Source organism: Eumetopias jubatus, unplaced genomic scaffold, assembly GCF_037043125.1.
Source record: "Eumetopias jubatus isolate StellerSeaLion01/CBP00866 unplaced genomic scaffold, mEumJub1_p1.0 scaffold_5, whole genome shotgun sequence".
Classification (NCBI taxonomy): Eukaryota; Metazoa; Chordata; class Mammalia; order Carnivora; family Otariidae; genus Eumetopias; species Eumetopias jubatus.
The window spans coordinates 126,216,958-126,232,408 of record NW_028274811.1 but is presented as its reverse complement, the minus strand read 5'-3'; the positions used below and the strand labels follow the sequence as shown (position 1 = coordinate 126,232,408).

General features: G+C 39.8%; 1 protein-coding gene across 1 annotated transcript in view; it reads left to right on the top strand.

Annotated features, from left to right (window-relative positions):
- The window catches only part of SPEF2 (sperm flagellar and cilia associated 2), a 143,608-nt gene that overhangs the window by 107,568 nt on the left and 20,589 nt on the right, over positions 1 to 15,451 (top strand). The window contains 2 exon segments of the mRNA XM_088023707.1: positions 764 to 915; positions 12,388 to 12,568. Of these exon segments, the coding sequence (XP_087879833.1) occupies positions 764 to 915; positions 12,388 to 12,568 (333 nt within the window).

Below are 15,451 nucleotides of genomic sequence, written 5' to 3'. Positions count from 1 at the left end.
TTAAATAGTCCTAGAGGACCAAAACCTAGTCTTACTTTGTACTTCAGTTTTTTTGTATTTGTATCTGTACCCATATTTGTATTTCATATTTGTATATATCATATTTTTGGCATCTCCCAAATCGATTAACTTGTTACCTCTGGTAGAAGACATTCACATGTTTGTTAATGTATTAGTTGATTGGATACAGGACACAGGAATTCTTAATGTCACAATAATGAATAATATGTACTACTTCGGACATCATACTTACTGTAATCTTTTGTCACAAGGTCAAGAGGCATAGAAACGCCACCTTGTTGAGTGGAATCATACTCAATGAGTACAGAGAATGCAAAGTCACCAGTTATCTTTCATTGTTATATATGCCTTTAGATATGTATATAAGATATATGCCATTAGATCTATGCCTATAGCCAATTCTTTCTCTTTTTTTTAAGGTTTTATTTACTTATTTGACAGAGAGAGACACAGCGAGAGAGGGAACACAAGCAAGGGGGGTGGGAGACGGAGAAGCAGGCTTCTGTGGAGCAGGGAGCCCAATGTGGGGCTCAATCTCAGGACCCTGGGATCATGACATGAGCCGAAGGCAGATGCTTAACGACTGAGCCACCCAGGTGCCCCTAGCCAATTCTTTCTTAATTTCCAGAAAATTGATTTCAACTGAAATATTTTAAAATAGTGCTTACAGAACTTATGCGGGAAATATGTAGAGATCAGCTTGTTCTTTCTTGGGTATTAACATTCTTGTTTGCTATTAAAGGCAGAACTGAACCGTTTCCAAGATACAAAGAGACTCCTTCAAGATTATTACAGGGGAATGGAAGGCAAAATCCCAATCGACGACATTAAGAGATTTGCTCGAGTCCCATTGGTCCAACTGGATAGTAGAGACATTTTGGAAAGCCAGCTTAGGTAAGAAAGGCTATCATGTTGCACTATAATTGGTTTGAGCATAAAACTTTATGATTTTAAGTTGAATACCTAATAAAAACCAAACTCCTGTATCTGCAAATCCAAAATCCAAAAAGAGCTCCAAAAAGTGAAAAATTTTCTAAGTTCAACTTAAGATGATTGATATGCATTATTATCCAAGTGATGATGACTATTTACACACTTTGCCGCAGAGGTATAGTGTGTTTTATTATGAAGCGCTTCCAACAGACTCTGCTGGGGATATTAGGGAATATATAGAGTATGTAAATTTTGAATTCTGAAAAACTTTTGGCTCAAGAGTTTTCAGCAAGGAATCATGAATCTCTACTACTTTTATGAAAGGTCCTAAGTACTTTGTGTGTGTATGTGTGTGTGTGTGTGTGTGTGTGTGTGTGTGACATATAAATGAAAATGGAAGGGGTTGTGAGTCTTCTTTTACAGGTAAGGAAACTGAAAAACAGGAAAGGTTCAGTCATATGTGATTATGACTTCATGAGGTAAAAGACTTGTCAATAGTCTAACATCAAATTCCCACCAGAGCAAGAAAAGAATTAGATTTTCAAGCAAACATTTCTGTGCAATACAAAAGTTTGCAAATAATTGCATTTATAGACTCAGTGGTGGGGGCAGGGAAAGGGCAAGATCCCAAACCCAGAGAAGCTATGAACAGATAGAAAAATGTCTTTAAGAAATAGGGAGGGGGAGGGGGCAGAACAAGATGGCTGAGGAGTAGGAGACCTGGATTTCGTCTGGTCTCAGGAATTCAGCTGAATAGGGATCAAACCATTCTGAACACCTACGAACTCAACAGGAGATCGAAGAGAAGAATAGCAACAACTCTCTGAACAGAAAAGCGACCATTTACTGGAAGGTAGGACGTGTGGAGAAGTGAATCCGAGGCAACATTCAGAGGATAGACGGCGGGGGAGGGGGCCTCCATCTGCCGCTTCTGGCAAGTGATAGAGCGGCGGAGGACAAAATTGAAACTTTTAGAAGTCAGCTCCACTGAGGGACGTTGCTCCAGTGGCTAAGCTGGGGGTGGAACCCTCAGGGTCACAGAAAGACCAGGGGTGCCTGAGTGCGGCAGAACTCCCAGTTATCGGAGCAGGGAAGCCGGCTGCAGAGATGGAGCCGAGGTGCGGGCTCTCAGCTTGGGGTTGCCATAAACTGTGATCCGCGGCCCAGTCAGGCCACTGCTCCTCCAGCAGGGACCCAACAAGCGGCAGAGCCAGGGAGACTCCCCTTCCTCCCCCCGGGAGGAGCGGCGCAGGAGCGCACCGCAGGGATCTGCTGGGTTTGGAGACTCCACACGGGGTCGGGTGCCAGAGATAGAAACACTCATCACAGGCCGGGTGAGCACGGAGTGTGGCCGGAGACCGGGGACACGGGAGTGACTGCTTTTCTCTGGGGGCACACTGAGGAGCGGGGCCCCGAGTTCTCAGCTCCTCCGGGTGGAGATTGGGAGGCCACCATTTTCACTCTCATCCTCCAAAGCTGTACCGAGAGCTTGCAGGGAACAAAAGCTCCCGAGAGCAAACCCGAGCAGATTCCTTAGCCTGGACCGACAAGGGCAGGGCAATTCCACCTAAGGCAAAGACCTTTGGGAACCACGGCAACAGGCCCCTCCCCCAGAAGATCAGCACAAACAGGCAGCCAAGACCAAGTTTACCCATCAATGAGAATGGCAGAACTCCAGCGCTAGGGGAATACTGCACATAGAATTCATGGCTTTTTTACCATGATTCATTAGTTTTTCAAAGTTAGTTTTTTTAACTGTTTTTTTTTTAATTTTTCTTTTTCCCCTTTTCAACCAACATCTTATCAATCCCTTTTTGAAAAAAACTATTTTTATTTTTCATTTTTAGAGTCATATTCTATCCCTTCATAGTAGATACCCTTATTTTTGGCATATATATATATATAAGTTGTTCTCTCTTTAAAATTTTGAGGTACAGTTTCTTCTAACAGATCAAAATATACCCTAAAACACTAGTTTATGGCTTTGTTCTAGTCTCCTGCCTGATCATATTCTCTCCCTTTTTTTTTTAATCTTCTTCTTTCTTTTTTCAAACAACTTGTTATCAATTCCTTTTATAAAATCTTTTATAATTTTCATCTTTACAGTCATCTTCCATCCCTTCATTGTTATCAACCCTTATTTTGTACATATAGAAGTCTTTATTTCTTTAAAATTTTAGGAGGCACTTTCTTCTTCTTCTTTTTTTTTTAAGATTTATTTATTTATTTGAGAGAGAGAGAGAATGAGAGAGATAGAGAGCACGAGAGGGAAGAGGGTCAGAGGGAGAAGCAGACTCCTGAGCAGGGAGCCCGATGCGGGACTCAATCCTGGGACTCCAGGATCATGACCTGAGCCGAAGGCAGTCGCTTAACCAACTGAGCCACCCAGGCGCCCGAGGCACTTTCTTCTAACAGACCAAAATACACCCAAAATCCAGTGTGTGGCACTGATCTATGCACTAGCCTGATCATATTTGATCGTATTGTTTTTTTGTTGTTGTTTTGTTCTGTTTTTGTTTGTTTTTATCTTTTTCTTTTTCTTTTTCTTTCTCTTTCTTTTTTCTTTCTTTCCCTTTCTTTTCCCCTGGTTTCAGGTCTTTTCTGATTTGTTTAGAGTATATTTGCTGGGGACGTTGTTAACCTGTTAGCATTTTGTTCTCTCATTCATCTGTTCTCCTCTGGACAAAACGACAAGACGAAAAAAATCACCTCAGCAAAAAGAACAAGAGGTAGTACCGTCTGCCAGGGACCTACTCAATATGGACATTAGTATGATGTCGGACCTAGAGATCAGAATCATGATCTTAAAGATACTAGCTGGGCTTGAAAAAGGCATGGAAGTTATTAGAGAAACCCTTCCTGGAGAAATAAAAGAACTAAAATCTAACCAAATCGAAATCAAAAAGGCTATTAATGAAGTCCAATCAAAAATGGGGGCACTAACTGCTAGGATAAATGAGGCAGAAGAGAGGATCAGCGATATAGAAGACCAAATGATGGAAAATAAAGAAGCTCAGAAAAAGAGAGATAAACAACTACTGGATCACGACGGCAGAATTCGAGAGATAAGCGATACGATAAGACAAAACAACATTAGAATAATTGGGATCACCGAAGAAAAAGAAAGAGAGAGAGGGGCAGAAGGTATATTGGAGCAAACTATAGCAGAGAACTTCCCTAATGTGGGGAAGGAAACAGGCATCAAAATCCAGGAGGTACAGAGAACCCCCCTCAAAATCAATAAAAATAGGTCAACACCCCGACATCTAATAGTAAAACTTATGACTCTCAGAGACAAAGAGAAAATCCTGAAAGCAGCTCGGGAGAAGAGATATGTAACCTATAATGGTAGAAACATTAGATTGGCAACAGACCTATCCACAGAGACCTGGCAGGCCAGAAAGGACTGGCATGATATCTTCAGAGCACTAAACGAGAAAAATATGCAGCCAGGAATACTATATCCAGCTAGGCTGTCATTGAAAATAGGAGAGATAAAAAGCTTCCAGGACAAACAAAAACTAAAGGAATTTGCAAACACGAAACCAGCCCTAAAAGAAATATTGAAAGGGGTCCTCTAAGCAAAGAGAGAGCCTAAAAGCAACATAGACCAGAAAGGAATACAGACAATATACAGTAACAGTCACCTTACAGGCAATACAATGGCACTAAATTCATATCTTTCAATAGTTACCCTGAATGTAAATGGGCTAAATGCCCCAATCAAAAGACATAGGCTATCAGATTGGATTAAAAAACAAGACCCATCAATATGCTGTCTGCAAGAGACTCATTTTAGACCCAAAGACACCCCCAGATTGAAAGTGAGGGGGTGGAAAACCATTTACCATACTAATGGACACCAAAAGAAAGCTGGGGTGGCAATCCTTATTTCAGACAAATTAAATTTTAAACCAAAGACTGTAATAAGAGATGAGGAAGGACACTATATCCTACTTAAAGGGTCTATCCAACAAGAAGATCTAACAATTGTAAATATCTATGCCCCTAACATGGGAGCAGCCAATTATATAAGGCAATTAATAACAAAAGCAAAGAAAAACATTGACAACAATACAATAATAGTGGGGGACTTTAACACCCCCCTGACTGAAATGGACAGATCATCTAAGCAAAAAATCAACAAGGAAATAAAGACTTTAAACAACACACTGGACCAAATGGACTTCACAGACATATTCAGAACATTCTATCCCAAAGCAATGGAATACACATTCTTCTCTAGCGCCCATGGAACATTCTCCAGAATTGATCACATCCTAGGTCACAAATCAGGTCTCAACCAGTACCAAAAGATTGGGATCATTCCCTGCATATTTTCAGACCAGAGTGCTTTGAAACTAGAACTCAATCACAAGAGGAAAGTTGGAAAGAACTCAAATACATGGAGGCTAAATAGCATCCTACTAAAGAATGAATGGGTCAACCAGGAAATTAAAGAAGAATTAAAAAAAATCATGGAAACCAATGAAATTGAAAACTCAACTGTTCAAAATCTTTGGGATACAGCAAAGGCAGTCCTAAGAGGAAAGTATATAGCAATACAAGACTTTCTCAAGAAACAAGAAAGGTCTCAAATACACAACCTAACCCTACACCTAAAGGAGCTGGAGAAAAAACAGCAAATAAAGCCTAAACCCAGCAGGAGAAGAGAAATAATAAAGACCAGAGCAGAAATCAATGAAATAGAAACCAAAAGAACAGTAGAACAGATCAAGGAAACTAGGAGCTCGTTCTTTGAAAGAATTAACAAGATTGATAAACCCCTCGCCAGACTTATCAAAAAGAAAAGAGAAATGACCCAAATCAACAAAATCATGAATGAAAGAGGAGAGATCACAACCAACACCAAAGAAATACAAACAATTATAAGAACATATTATGAGCAACTCTATGCCAGCAAATTAGATAACCTGGAAGAAATGGAGGCATTCCTAGAGATGTATCAACTACCAAAACTGAACCAGGAAGAAATAGAAAACCTGAACAGACCTATAACCACTAAGGAAATTGAAGCAGTCATCAAACATCTCCCAACAAACAAAAGCCCAGGGCCAGATGGCTTCCAGGGGAATTCTACCAAACATTTAAAGAAGAATTAATACCTATTCTCCTGAAACTGTTCCAAAAAATAGAAATGGAAGGAAAACTTCCAAACTCATTTTGTGAGACCACCATTACCTTGATCCCAAAACCAAACAAAGACCCCTATCAAAAAGGAGAATTACAGACCAATATCCTTGATGAACATGGATGCAAAAATTCTCACCAAAATACTAGCCAATAGGATCCAACAGTACATTAAAAGGATTATTCTCCATGACCAAGTGGGATTTATCCCTGGGCTGCAAGGTTGGTTCAACATCTGCAAATCAATCAACGTGATACAATATATTAACAAAAGAAAGAACAAGAATCATATGATCCTCTCAATAGATGCAGAAAAAGCATTTGACAAAGTACAGCATCCTTTCTTGATCAAAATTCGTCAGAGTATAGGGATAGAGGGTACATACCTCAATATCATAAAAGCCATCTATGAAAAACCTACAGCAGATATCATTCTCAAAGGGGAAAAGCTGAGAGCTTTCCCCCTACGGTCAGGAACACGGCAGGGATGTCCACTCTCACCACTGCTATTCAACATAGTATTAGAAGTCCTAGCCACAGCAATCAGACAAAGAAAAAAGAAATCAAAGGCATCCAAATCGGCAAAGAGGAAGTCAAACTCTCACTCTTTGCAGATGATATGATACTGTATGTGGAAAACCCAAAAGACTCCACCCCAAAACTGCCAGAACTCGTATAGGAATTCAGTAAAGTGGCAGGATGTAAAATCAATGCACAGAAATCAGTGGCATTCCTATACACCAAAAACAAGACAGAAGAAAGAGAAATTAAGGAGTCGATCCCATTTACAATTGCACCCAAAACCATAAGATACCTAGGAATAAATCTAACCAAAGAGGCAAAGGTTCTGTACTCAGAAAACTATAAAATACTCATGAAAGAAATTGAGGAAGACACAAAGAAATGGAAAAACGTTCCATGCTCATGGATTGGAAGAACAAACATTGTGAAGATGTCAATGCTTCCTAGAGCAATCTACACATTCAATGCAATCCCCATCAAAATATCATCCACTTTTTTCAAAGAAATGGAACAAATAATCCTAAAATTTGTATGGAACCAGAAAAGACCCTGAATAGCCAGAAGAAGGTTGAAAAAGAAAAGCAGAGCCAGCGGCATCACAATTCCAGACTTCCAGCTCTATTACAAAGCTGTCGTCATCAAGACAGTATGGTACTGGCACAAAAACAGACACATCGATCAACGGAACACAATAGACAGCCCAGAAATGGACCCTCAACTCTATGGTCAACTAATCTTTGACAAAACAGGAAAGAATGTCCAATGGAAAAAAGACAGTCTCTTCAACAAATGGTGTTGGGAAAATTTGACAGCCACATGCAGAAGAAAGAAACTGGACCATTTCCTTACACCACACACAAGAATAGACTCCAAATGGTTGAAAGACCTAAACGTGAGACAGGAGTCCATCAAAATCCTAGAGGAGAACACAGGCAGCAACCTCTTCGACCTCAGCCGCAGCAACTTCTTCCTAGAAACATCGCCAAAGGCAAGGGAAGCCAGGGCAAAAATGAACTATTGGGAGTTCATCAAGATAAAAAGCTTTTGCACAGCAAAAGAAACAGTCCACAAAACCAAAAGACAGCCAGAATGGGAGAAAATATTTGCAAATGACATATCAGATAAAGGGCTAATATCCAAAATCTATAAAGAATTTATCAAACTCAACACCCAAAGAACAAATAATCCAATCAAGAAATGGGCAGAAGACATGAACAGACATTTTTCCAAAGAAGACATCCAAATGTCTAAGAGACACATGAAAAAGTGCTCAACATCGCTCGGCCTCAGGGAAATCCAAATCAAAACCTCAATGAGATACCACCTCACACCAGTCAGAATGGCTAAAATTAACAAGTCAGGAAACGACAGATGTTGGCGGGGATGCGGAGAAAGGGGAACCCTCCTACACGGTTGGTGGGAATGCAAGTTGGTGCAACCACTCTGGAAAACAGCATGGAGGTTCCTCAAACAGTTGAAAATAGAGCTACCATATGATCCAGCAATTGCACTGCTGGGTATTTACCACAAAGATACAAATGTAGGGACCCGAATGGGTATGTGCACCCCAATGTTTGTAGCAGCAATGTCCACAATGGCCAAACTGTGGAAAGAGCCAAGATGTCCATCGACAGATGAATGGATAAAGAAGAAGTGGTATATATACACAAGGGAATATTATGTAGCCATCAAAAGGAATGAGATCTTGCCATTTGCAACGACGTGGATAGAACTGGGGGGTGTTATGCTGAGCAAAATAAGTCAATCAGAGAAAGACATGTATCATATGACCTCACTGATATGAGGAATTCTTAATCTCAGGAAACAAACTGAGGGTTGCTGGAGTGGTGGGGGGGGTGGGAGGGATGGGGTGGCTGGGTGATAGACATTGGGGAGGGTATGTGCTATGGCGAGTGCTGTGAATTGTGCAAGACTGTTGAATCACAGATCTGTACCTCTGAAACAAATAATGCAATATATATTAAGGAAAAAAAAGAAGACAGCAGGAGGGGAAGAATGAAGGGGGGGAAATAGGAGGGGGAGACCAACCATGAGGACGATGGACTCTGAAAAACAAACTGAGGGTTCTAGAGGGGAGGGGATGGGGTGATGTGTTAGCCTGGTGATGGGTATTAAAGAGGGCACGTTCTGCATGGAGCACTGGGTGTTATGCACAAACAATGAATCATGGATCACTACATCCAAAACTAATGATGTAATGCATGGTGATTAACATAACAATAAAAAATTTAAAAAAAATTAAATAGGGAGTGGGTGGGGCGTCTGGGTGGCTCAGTAAGTTAAGTGTCTGCCTTTGGCTCAGGTTATGGTCCCAGGGTCCTGGAATCTAGCCCCACATCGGGCTCCCTGCTCCGCGTGAAGCCTGCTTCTCCCTCTCCCTCTCCTCTGTTCCCTCTCTTGCTGTGTCTCTCTCTGTCAAATAAATAAATAAAATCTTAAAAAAAAAAAAGAAAGAAGGAGTGGGAGTGGTGGTAATTCCTGTGATGTGGGTCCCAACTCTAAAACATTAAGAGAGCAAAAAGTAAGGATAAAGTAACAAAAAGGAAACTTAAAATCCTTGAAATTAAATGAATTAATTAAAAATAAATTAATAAACCGCATTAAAAATTAAAGTAATATTTTCTCATGACCAGTAAGGAGGTCATGAGAAAACAAGAATCTATAAATGTGAAGAGGGAAAAAAGAAGTTAGCTTTAAAAAAATAATATACAAGCTGAACATTAAGTTTAAATCTCCAAAGATATATGTATTGGAGATTGAAAGCAGTATATGTACTTTATTGGACAAGTGTGCTCAAGTCAATGCAGACAGCACAAACGGCTGTCTAAACGAACTAAACATGGTATCATGAATATGTTTTGCAGACAGATCTGGTTTTAATCCTGGGTGTTATTTACTAGTTGTATGTGAGTAAATTAGAACAATTTATTTTGGGAGGAAAATCACCCCAACTCTCTTAAGCCTTGGTTTTCTTATCTATAAAGTAGGGTGGTTGTGAAGATTACAGAAAATGAAATCCTCAAAACACTGAGTACCATGTCTGGGGATCAGAAGACTTGAGATCAAGTCTCAATAGCTCTCAATAAGTGGTGACTAGATTACACAACCTTTAATGCCTATTACGACAATAACCTACATGCAGTATTTTTTATTCTTATATATTTTAATTTATTTAAATTTAAATTCAATTAATTAACATATAATGTGTTTATTGGCTTCATAGGTAGACATCAGTGATTCATCAGTCTTATATAATGCCCAGTGGTCATTACATCACATGCCCTTCTTAATGTCCATCACCCAATGACCCCATCCCTCCACCCCCCTCCCCTCCAGCAACCCTCAGTTAGTTTCCTATGATTAAGAGTCTCTCATGGTTTGTCTCCCTCTCTGGCTTCATCTTGTTTTATTTTTTCCTCTCTTCCCCTATGATCCTCTGTTTCTTAAATTCCACAGTATTTTAATTGTGAGTATTGCATGTTCTTGCTTTGCTTTATCCTCCCTATACCAAAAAGGATTTGAGATGACCTGAACACAATAGGATATACATGAGATCTGAGACCCACTTTTTCTCTCTCTAGATTTCCTCTATGTAGTCTCACCGTGTCCCCATAATGCCCATGTGTAAGCAAGAAAACACAAGAAGGAAAGTACCATCTTCTTGATACAAATACAAGAGAAATGTTTAACTCAGCAAGCTACTGAAAAAGAACTTTGAAACTGAAAACAATAAAAAATTCCAAAGGCAATATGAACCGCCAGAGCCATTAAAAGAGGCCAAATTTCAATGTCTACAGTAGCAGTGCATTCTGTTCTTAGCACAAAATAGCAAGTCAGGCATATTGGGGAAGCTATTAAAGTTGGTTAGCAGAATGAAACAGGGAAAAGAACAGGCAGTTCTTATTGTCTGCAAAACAACTGGGTACCAATCTCAACCTCAAATCACTGCTATGAGTATCTACCGAAACTCTCAATCAATGTATCAACCAACCAACTAATCAACTACAGTCTCTTTAAAATATATAAGGGGAACAAGCATACTGTTAAGCATTTCCACATAGCGGTCTACTTTATTCCTATAAAAACAACAACAACGGCAGCAGCATAATAGTAACTAATAATTGGTTGATAATTGGCAATTACTAAGAATTAGTAATAATAGTAAAAGTAGCAGTTGCATATTTGTATTATTTGAGGAAAGGAGCTTCAGAAAGTCAAGTGACATGCCCCAATTCATATCTATTGATAGTGGCAGAGGTAGGTAGACAAGAATTTTTTCCGGGTAAATGAAGTCTAACCCCAAATTTTATTTCTAAATGATATGCCACCACTCCTATCCTCCAAAGCAAGGTGTTGGGAATGCATGTTGTACTGTATTAAACATTTAGAGATGATCACACAACCTTTACCTTGTTAGACACATGAATCTCAGTGTCTCAGTGACTGACATTTAGCATTACTTGATTATTAAAATGTAAGTTGTCCTTGTGGGTAGATGTGTATGAAGAACCTCAGCACATTGCCTTTATAGGCACAGTGCATTGTCAGAATGCCAAGTACTGTAAGAATCAAAGAGCCAAATTCAAGAAACCATGTCTAGTGCTTCAAAACAAGACCAAGCTAATTGTTTGCTGGAGTTCACAATCAGCTTTTTGGATCACCAATCTGTTCCCCAGCAGTTTGAGTCTGCCAGACCAATTGCTTGATCCTATTATGGCTTCTGACTCTCCTCAAGTTTCAGCAAAGGAATCCTTGGAGCTTCTCTCTCCCCATTCCATGCCCAGCTGAGGACCCTTTGCACTTTGGATCACTAAAGTGGATCCCAATCATAATAAGCATTCTGCCCTGGGGATCTCTTCCCGCTTCTCATAGCATTTGAGATTCGAGAGTCCTTCAGGGATAGAATGTTCCCAGGGGCCGCTCTAAAATTTCTACATAGGGGCAACAATATGGCTGAAAGAAGGGAGAGGGAGAGCTTACCTCTGTGTTCCCACACTTTACAAAGCAAAGAGAAAGCTTCATCATCCATACTCTAAACTGGAGAGGGCTGTTGGATTTCTCCCCCACCCACCACAGGATTCCCCCTTGCAGTCCTCACATTTGTCATATCTTGCTTTTTCACTGTCCATTTCAGGAAGCCGAATGATGGTCGTCATCTTAAAGGAGTGGTGCCCAGTTTTATTTGATTTGCTTTTTTATGACTGATTTGTTCCTTGTCAGAAGCTGATGCCCTGGATACATTTCAAAATTGCATTTCTTCAAGATTCCCGTTGTTTCATTTCCCTCCTCGTAATCAACAAGAATTAAAACTAAAAATTATGTTTTGTTACTATTTGTCTCTAGTTTACTCTTGTTAATAAGACTGTAAAAATTTGAATACAGTCTTTTTTTTTTTTTTAAGAGAGGGGGTTGGAGGAGGTGCAGAGGGAAAGAGAGAATCTTAATCAAAGCAGGCTCCACTCTCAGCATGGAGCCCAACGTGGGGCTCAATCTCATGACCTTGAGATCATGACCTGAGTCAAAATCAAGAATCAGTCACTTAACTGACTGAGCCACCCAGGTGCCCCCTGAATACCATCTTTTATAGTCTTTTCTTCATTTGAAGAGTTCTTCCAGGACAACTTTGAAAATTGAGGTTAAAGCAAGATAACAAAATTCCCAAAGTAACATGTCATAAAAATATAATTCTGCTAAATGAAATATTTATATTTCCTTTTTATTTGTTTGTTTTTTTCAAAGAATTCCTCTAATTTCTCGAATATCCATATCCCCGGATTCAGCTACGTCCAAACCAAAAACAAAGGCCATACTGAAGGGCAAGATCGATTACTCACTGGAAACTGTTGAGGCAAACTTTGAGGCAGATGAGAAGTTACTAATGGACACCTGGCAGCAGGCTTCTTTAGCAATATCTCACATGGTAAGCAGTGCTTGTTACTACATTTTCACTAAGTGCCAACATTGGTAATATGCTATGAGTAGAAAATTTGCACAATGTTGTATAAATTTATACCTTCAGGAACTTTTTTGTTTTGTTTTGTTTTCTGAAAAAAATAAATGAAACAAGTCAGTCAACAAGTAGATGAGCTTAAGAATGGAGTAAACCAACATGTAGATTATTTTTTGTGCTGGGCCAAGGTTCCAAGTGCAGGGGCCAAAAGGTCCGTCGGGAAAAGTCAATGACATGGGTCAAGTATAATGCAATAAGGGAGGGATGGGGCTGTGGCCAAGTGGAAATCATACTCCTAAAGAGGTATGTGCTGTCACTCTGACCAAATTTACCATTTAAGAATGAGGCCCAGTATGGCCAGATTTTACAATTTTCCAAGAAAAGCCAGAAATTCAGATTTGTATGTGAAACCTACTGATTTTAGCATGTTAGAAATGAAATCAAATTTGTAAAACTTTACAGAGCCAAGAAAAACACACATCTGGCCTTGTAGGCCTCTAGTTTGCATAAGTTACCTATGGGGTAAGTACCATCCTCTTTACCATGGAAAACGAGGATCCAGAAATGTTAAAAATTTTTACCAAGGTCACTTAGCAGGGTAAGTGTCAAAAAGGAGATTTGAACCTAGGACTATACGAGTTCAAAGTTCATGTCCTTTTCAGCTTCACTGGGAAGCGAAGGGACAGTGATAGTCCCTGCCTGTAAGGGGCCTGCACCAAATCAAAAGAGAAGGGAAGAGCACACAAATAACTCTAATGTAAGGAGAAACCCCCCCCTGTACAGAAGGTGCACGCAGAGTTTAGCTTGGATGACCACTGTTCCCTCACCTTCCAGTCCTGTGTGTGCCCAAGGTGGTTCTGTTTTCATTCTGCACCAGGCCTTCTTTGAGTTTCCCTGAAATATCCCGTCCGAACAGGAAGCAGTGTCCACCTTCCCAAAGACCTTATGGAAGAGGCGGAAGAGGAGCTTACCTCAGGGTCTCAGAGTGAGGAGGCAACACTTCTGACTGGGTGTTTTCCAAGTCCCTTCCTGGCCACTCTGCCTCCAGGGTTCTTTTCTCTGGTTCATCCCACAGCAACCTCAGTATTCTGTTCTTCCTTTCTGTTCTCCCTCTCTTCCGGTTGTTCTTCCTTCTTTCATTTCTCCCTCTCAAGAGTGATTGTAGATTTTTTCTTAAGATTTTATTTACTTATTTGAGAGAGAGAGAGAAAGCATGTACATAGGGAGAGTGAGAGGGAGAAACAGACTCCCCGCTGAGCAGAGAGCCCGATGCGGGGCTCTATCCCAGGACCCTGAGATCATGACCTGAGCTGAAGGCAGACACTTAACTGACTGAGCCACCCAGGCACCCCTCTCAAAATGATTGTAGATGCCTTTCATTGTCTTGCTTCTTCTATAAAAAATGTTAGTGTGGATTTTGACACACCTAAGAAAAGTGCATGAAGTATAACTGCAGGGCTTGATGAATACACCTAAAGTTACTGCCGAAACCAGCACACGGGAGAAATGGGAAAGGTCCAGAACCTACCAAGTCCTTGCCCCTTCCCAGTCCCAACCCCCTGCATCCCTACAACACGAAACTTCCGCCTGCCTTTTGACTAACCATTGCCTTGATATTCATAAGTTTTATCGCCCTAGTCTATAGCTCTAAACAGTATAGTTAACTTTGCTTGCTTTCGAACTTTAAATATGTGGACTCATACCTTTTGTCTCTTTGTGTTTTCTTTTGCTCAACATTACATATGAGATTCATTCTATGTTGTCGAGTGGAGCTGTAATCTGTCCCTTTTTGTTGTTGTATATTGTTTCATTATGTAAATCTCTCACGGTTTATTGAACTAGTCTGCTACTAATACACATTTGGGCTTCCAGTTTGTGCCATTATGGATACCCTCTCTGTGAACATTCTTGTACTTGTCCACTGCTGCACTTATGCACACACAACCATTGGATATATGGCTAAGTGTGGTGGCTATCTTCAAAGTCAGTTGATGATACTATACATAATACTTCCGTTTGCATAAGTAATACCAGATTCTTTCCCCATTCACTGCAGTATCATCTTTGCCATAAATTAGGTGACCACATATCATAAATTAAGTCTGTTGCATTGTTCTATTTTTCCATCCTTGTACCAAAACCGCATAATGTCATATCACTTATTTGTTATCTAGCTGAGCAAATCTTCCCATCTTGTCATCTGTCCAGAGCATTTTGGCTCTTGGCTCTTTGCCTTTCCATATAAATTTTCAAATCAGCTTGTCAAAACTTACAAAAGTGTTGGCCATAGACTTTTTTTAGATGATATTTATCAGATTATGAAAGTTTCTTTTCACTTCTAGCTTATCGTGAGGGTTTTTCATTAATATATTAACAAATGCTTTTTCCACATCTATTGAGATTGCCATATATTTTTTTTCTGTTTTCTATCAATGTGAAATATCATATTGGTCCATTTTCTAATATTAAACTTACATCACATCCCTAAAATAAGTCCAACATTATAATTAAACATCATCCTTCTTACATATTGCTGGCTTTGTTTTGCTAATCATTTGCTTAGGATTTTTGAATCTTTGTTCATGAGTGAGAAATTTGTTTTTCTCATACTGTCCTTGTCAACTTTTAACATCCACGTAATACTAGACTCATAAATCAAGTCAGGATATGTTTCTTCTCTTTCTATTCTTTAGATAGTTTGAGGAAGTTGGAATTATTTCCTCTTGAAATGTTTAGTAGCATTCACCAAGAAGCCATCTGGGCCTGGTGAACTAAACCTTTTCTTACTAGGAGGTAATCTTCTTTATTTATAATGCTTTTTTGGAAATGATACTTTTGAATATTGTTTACATG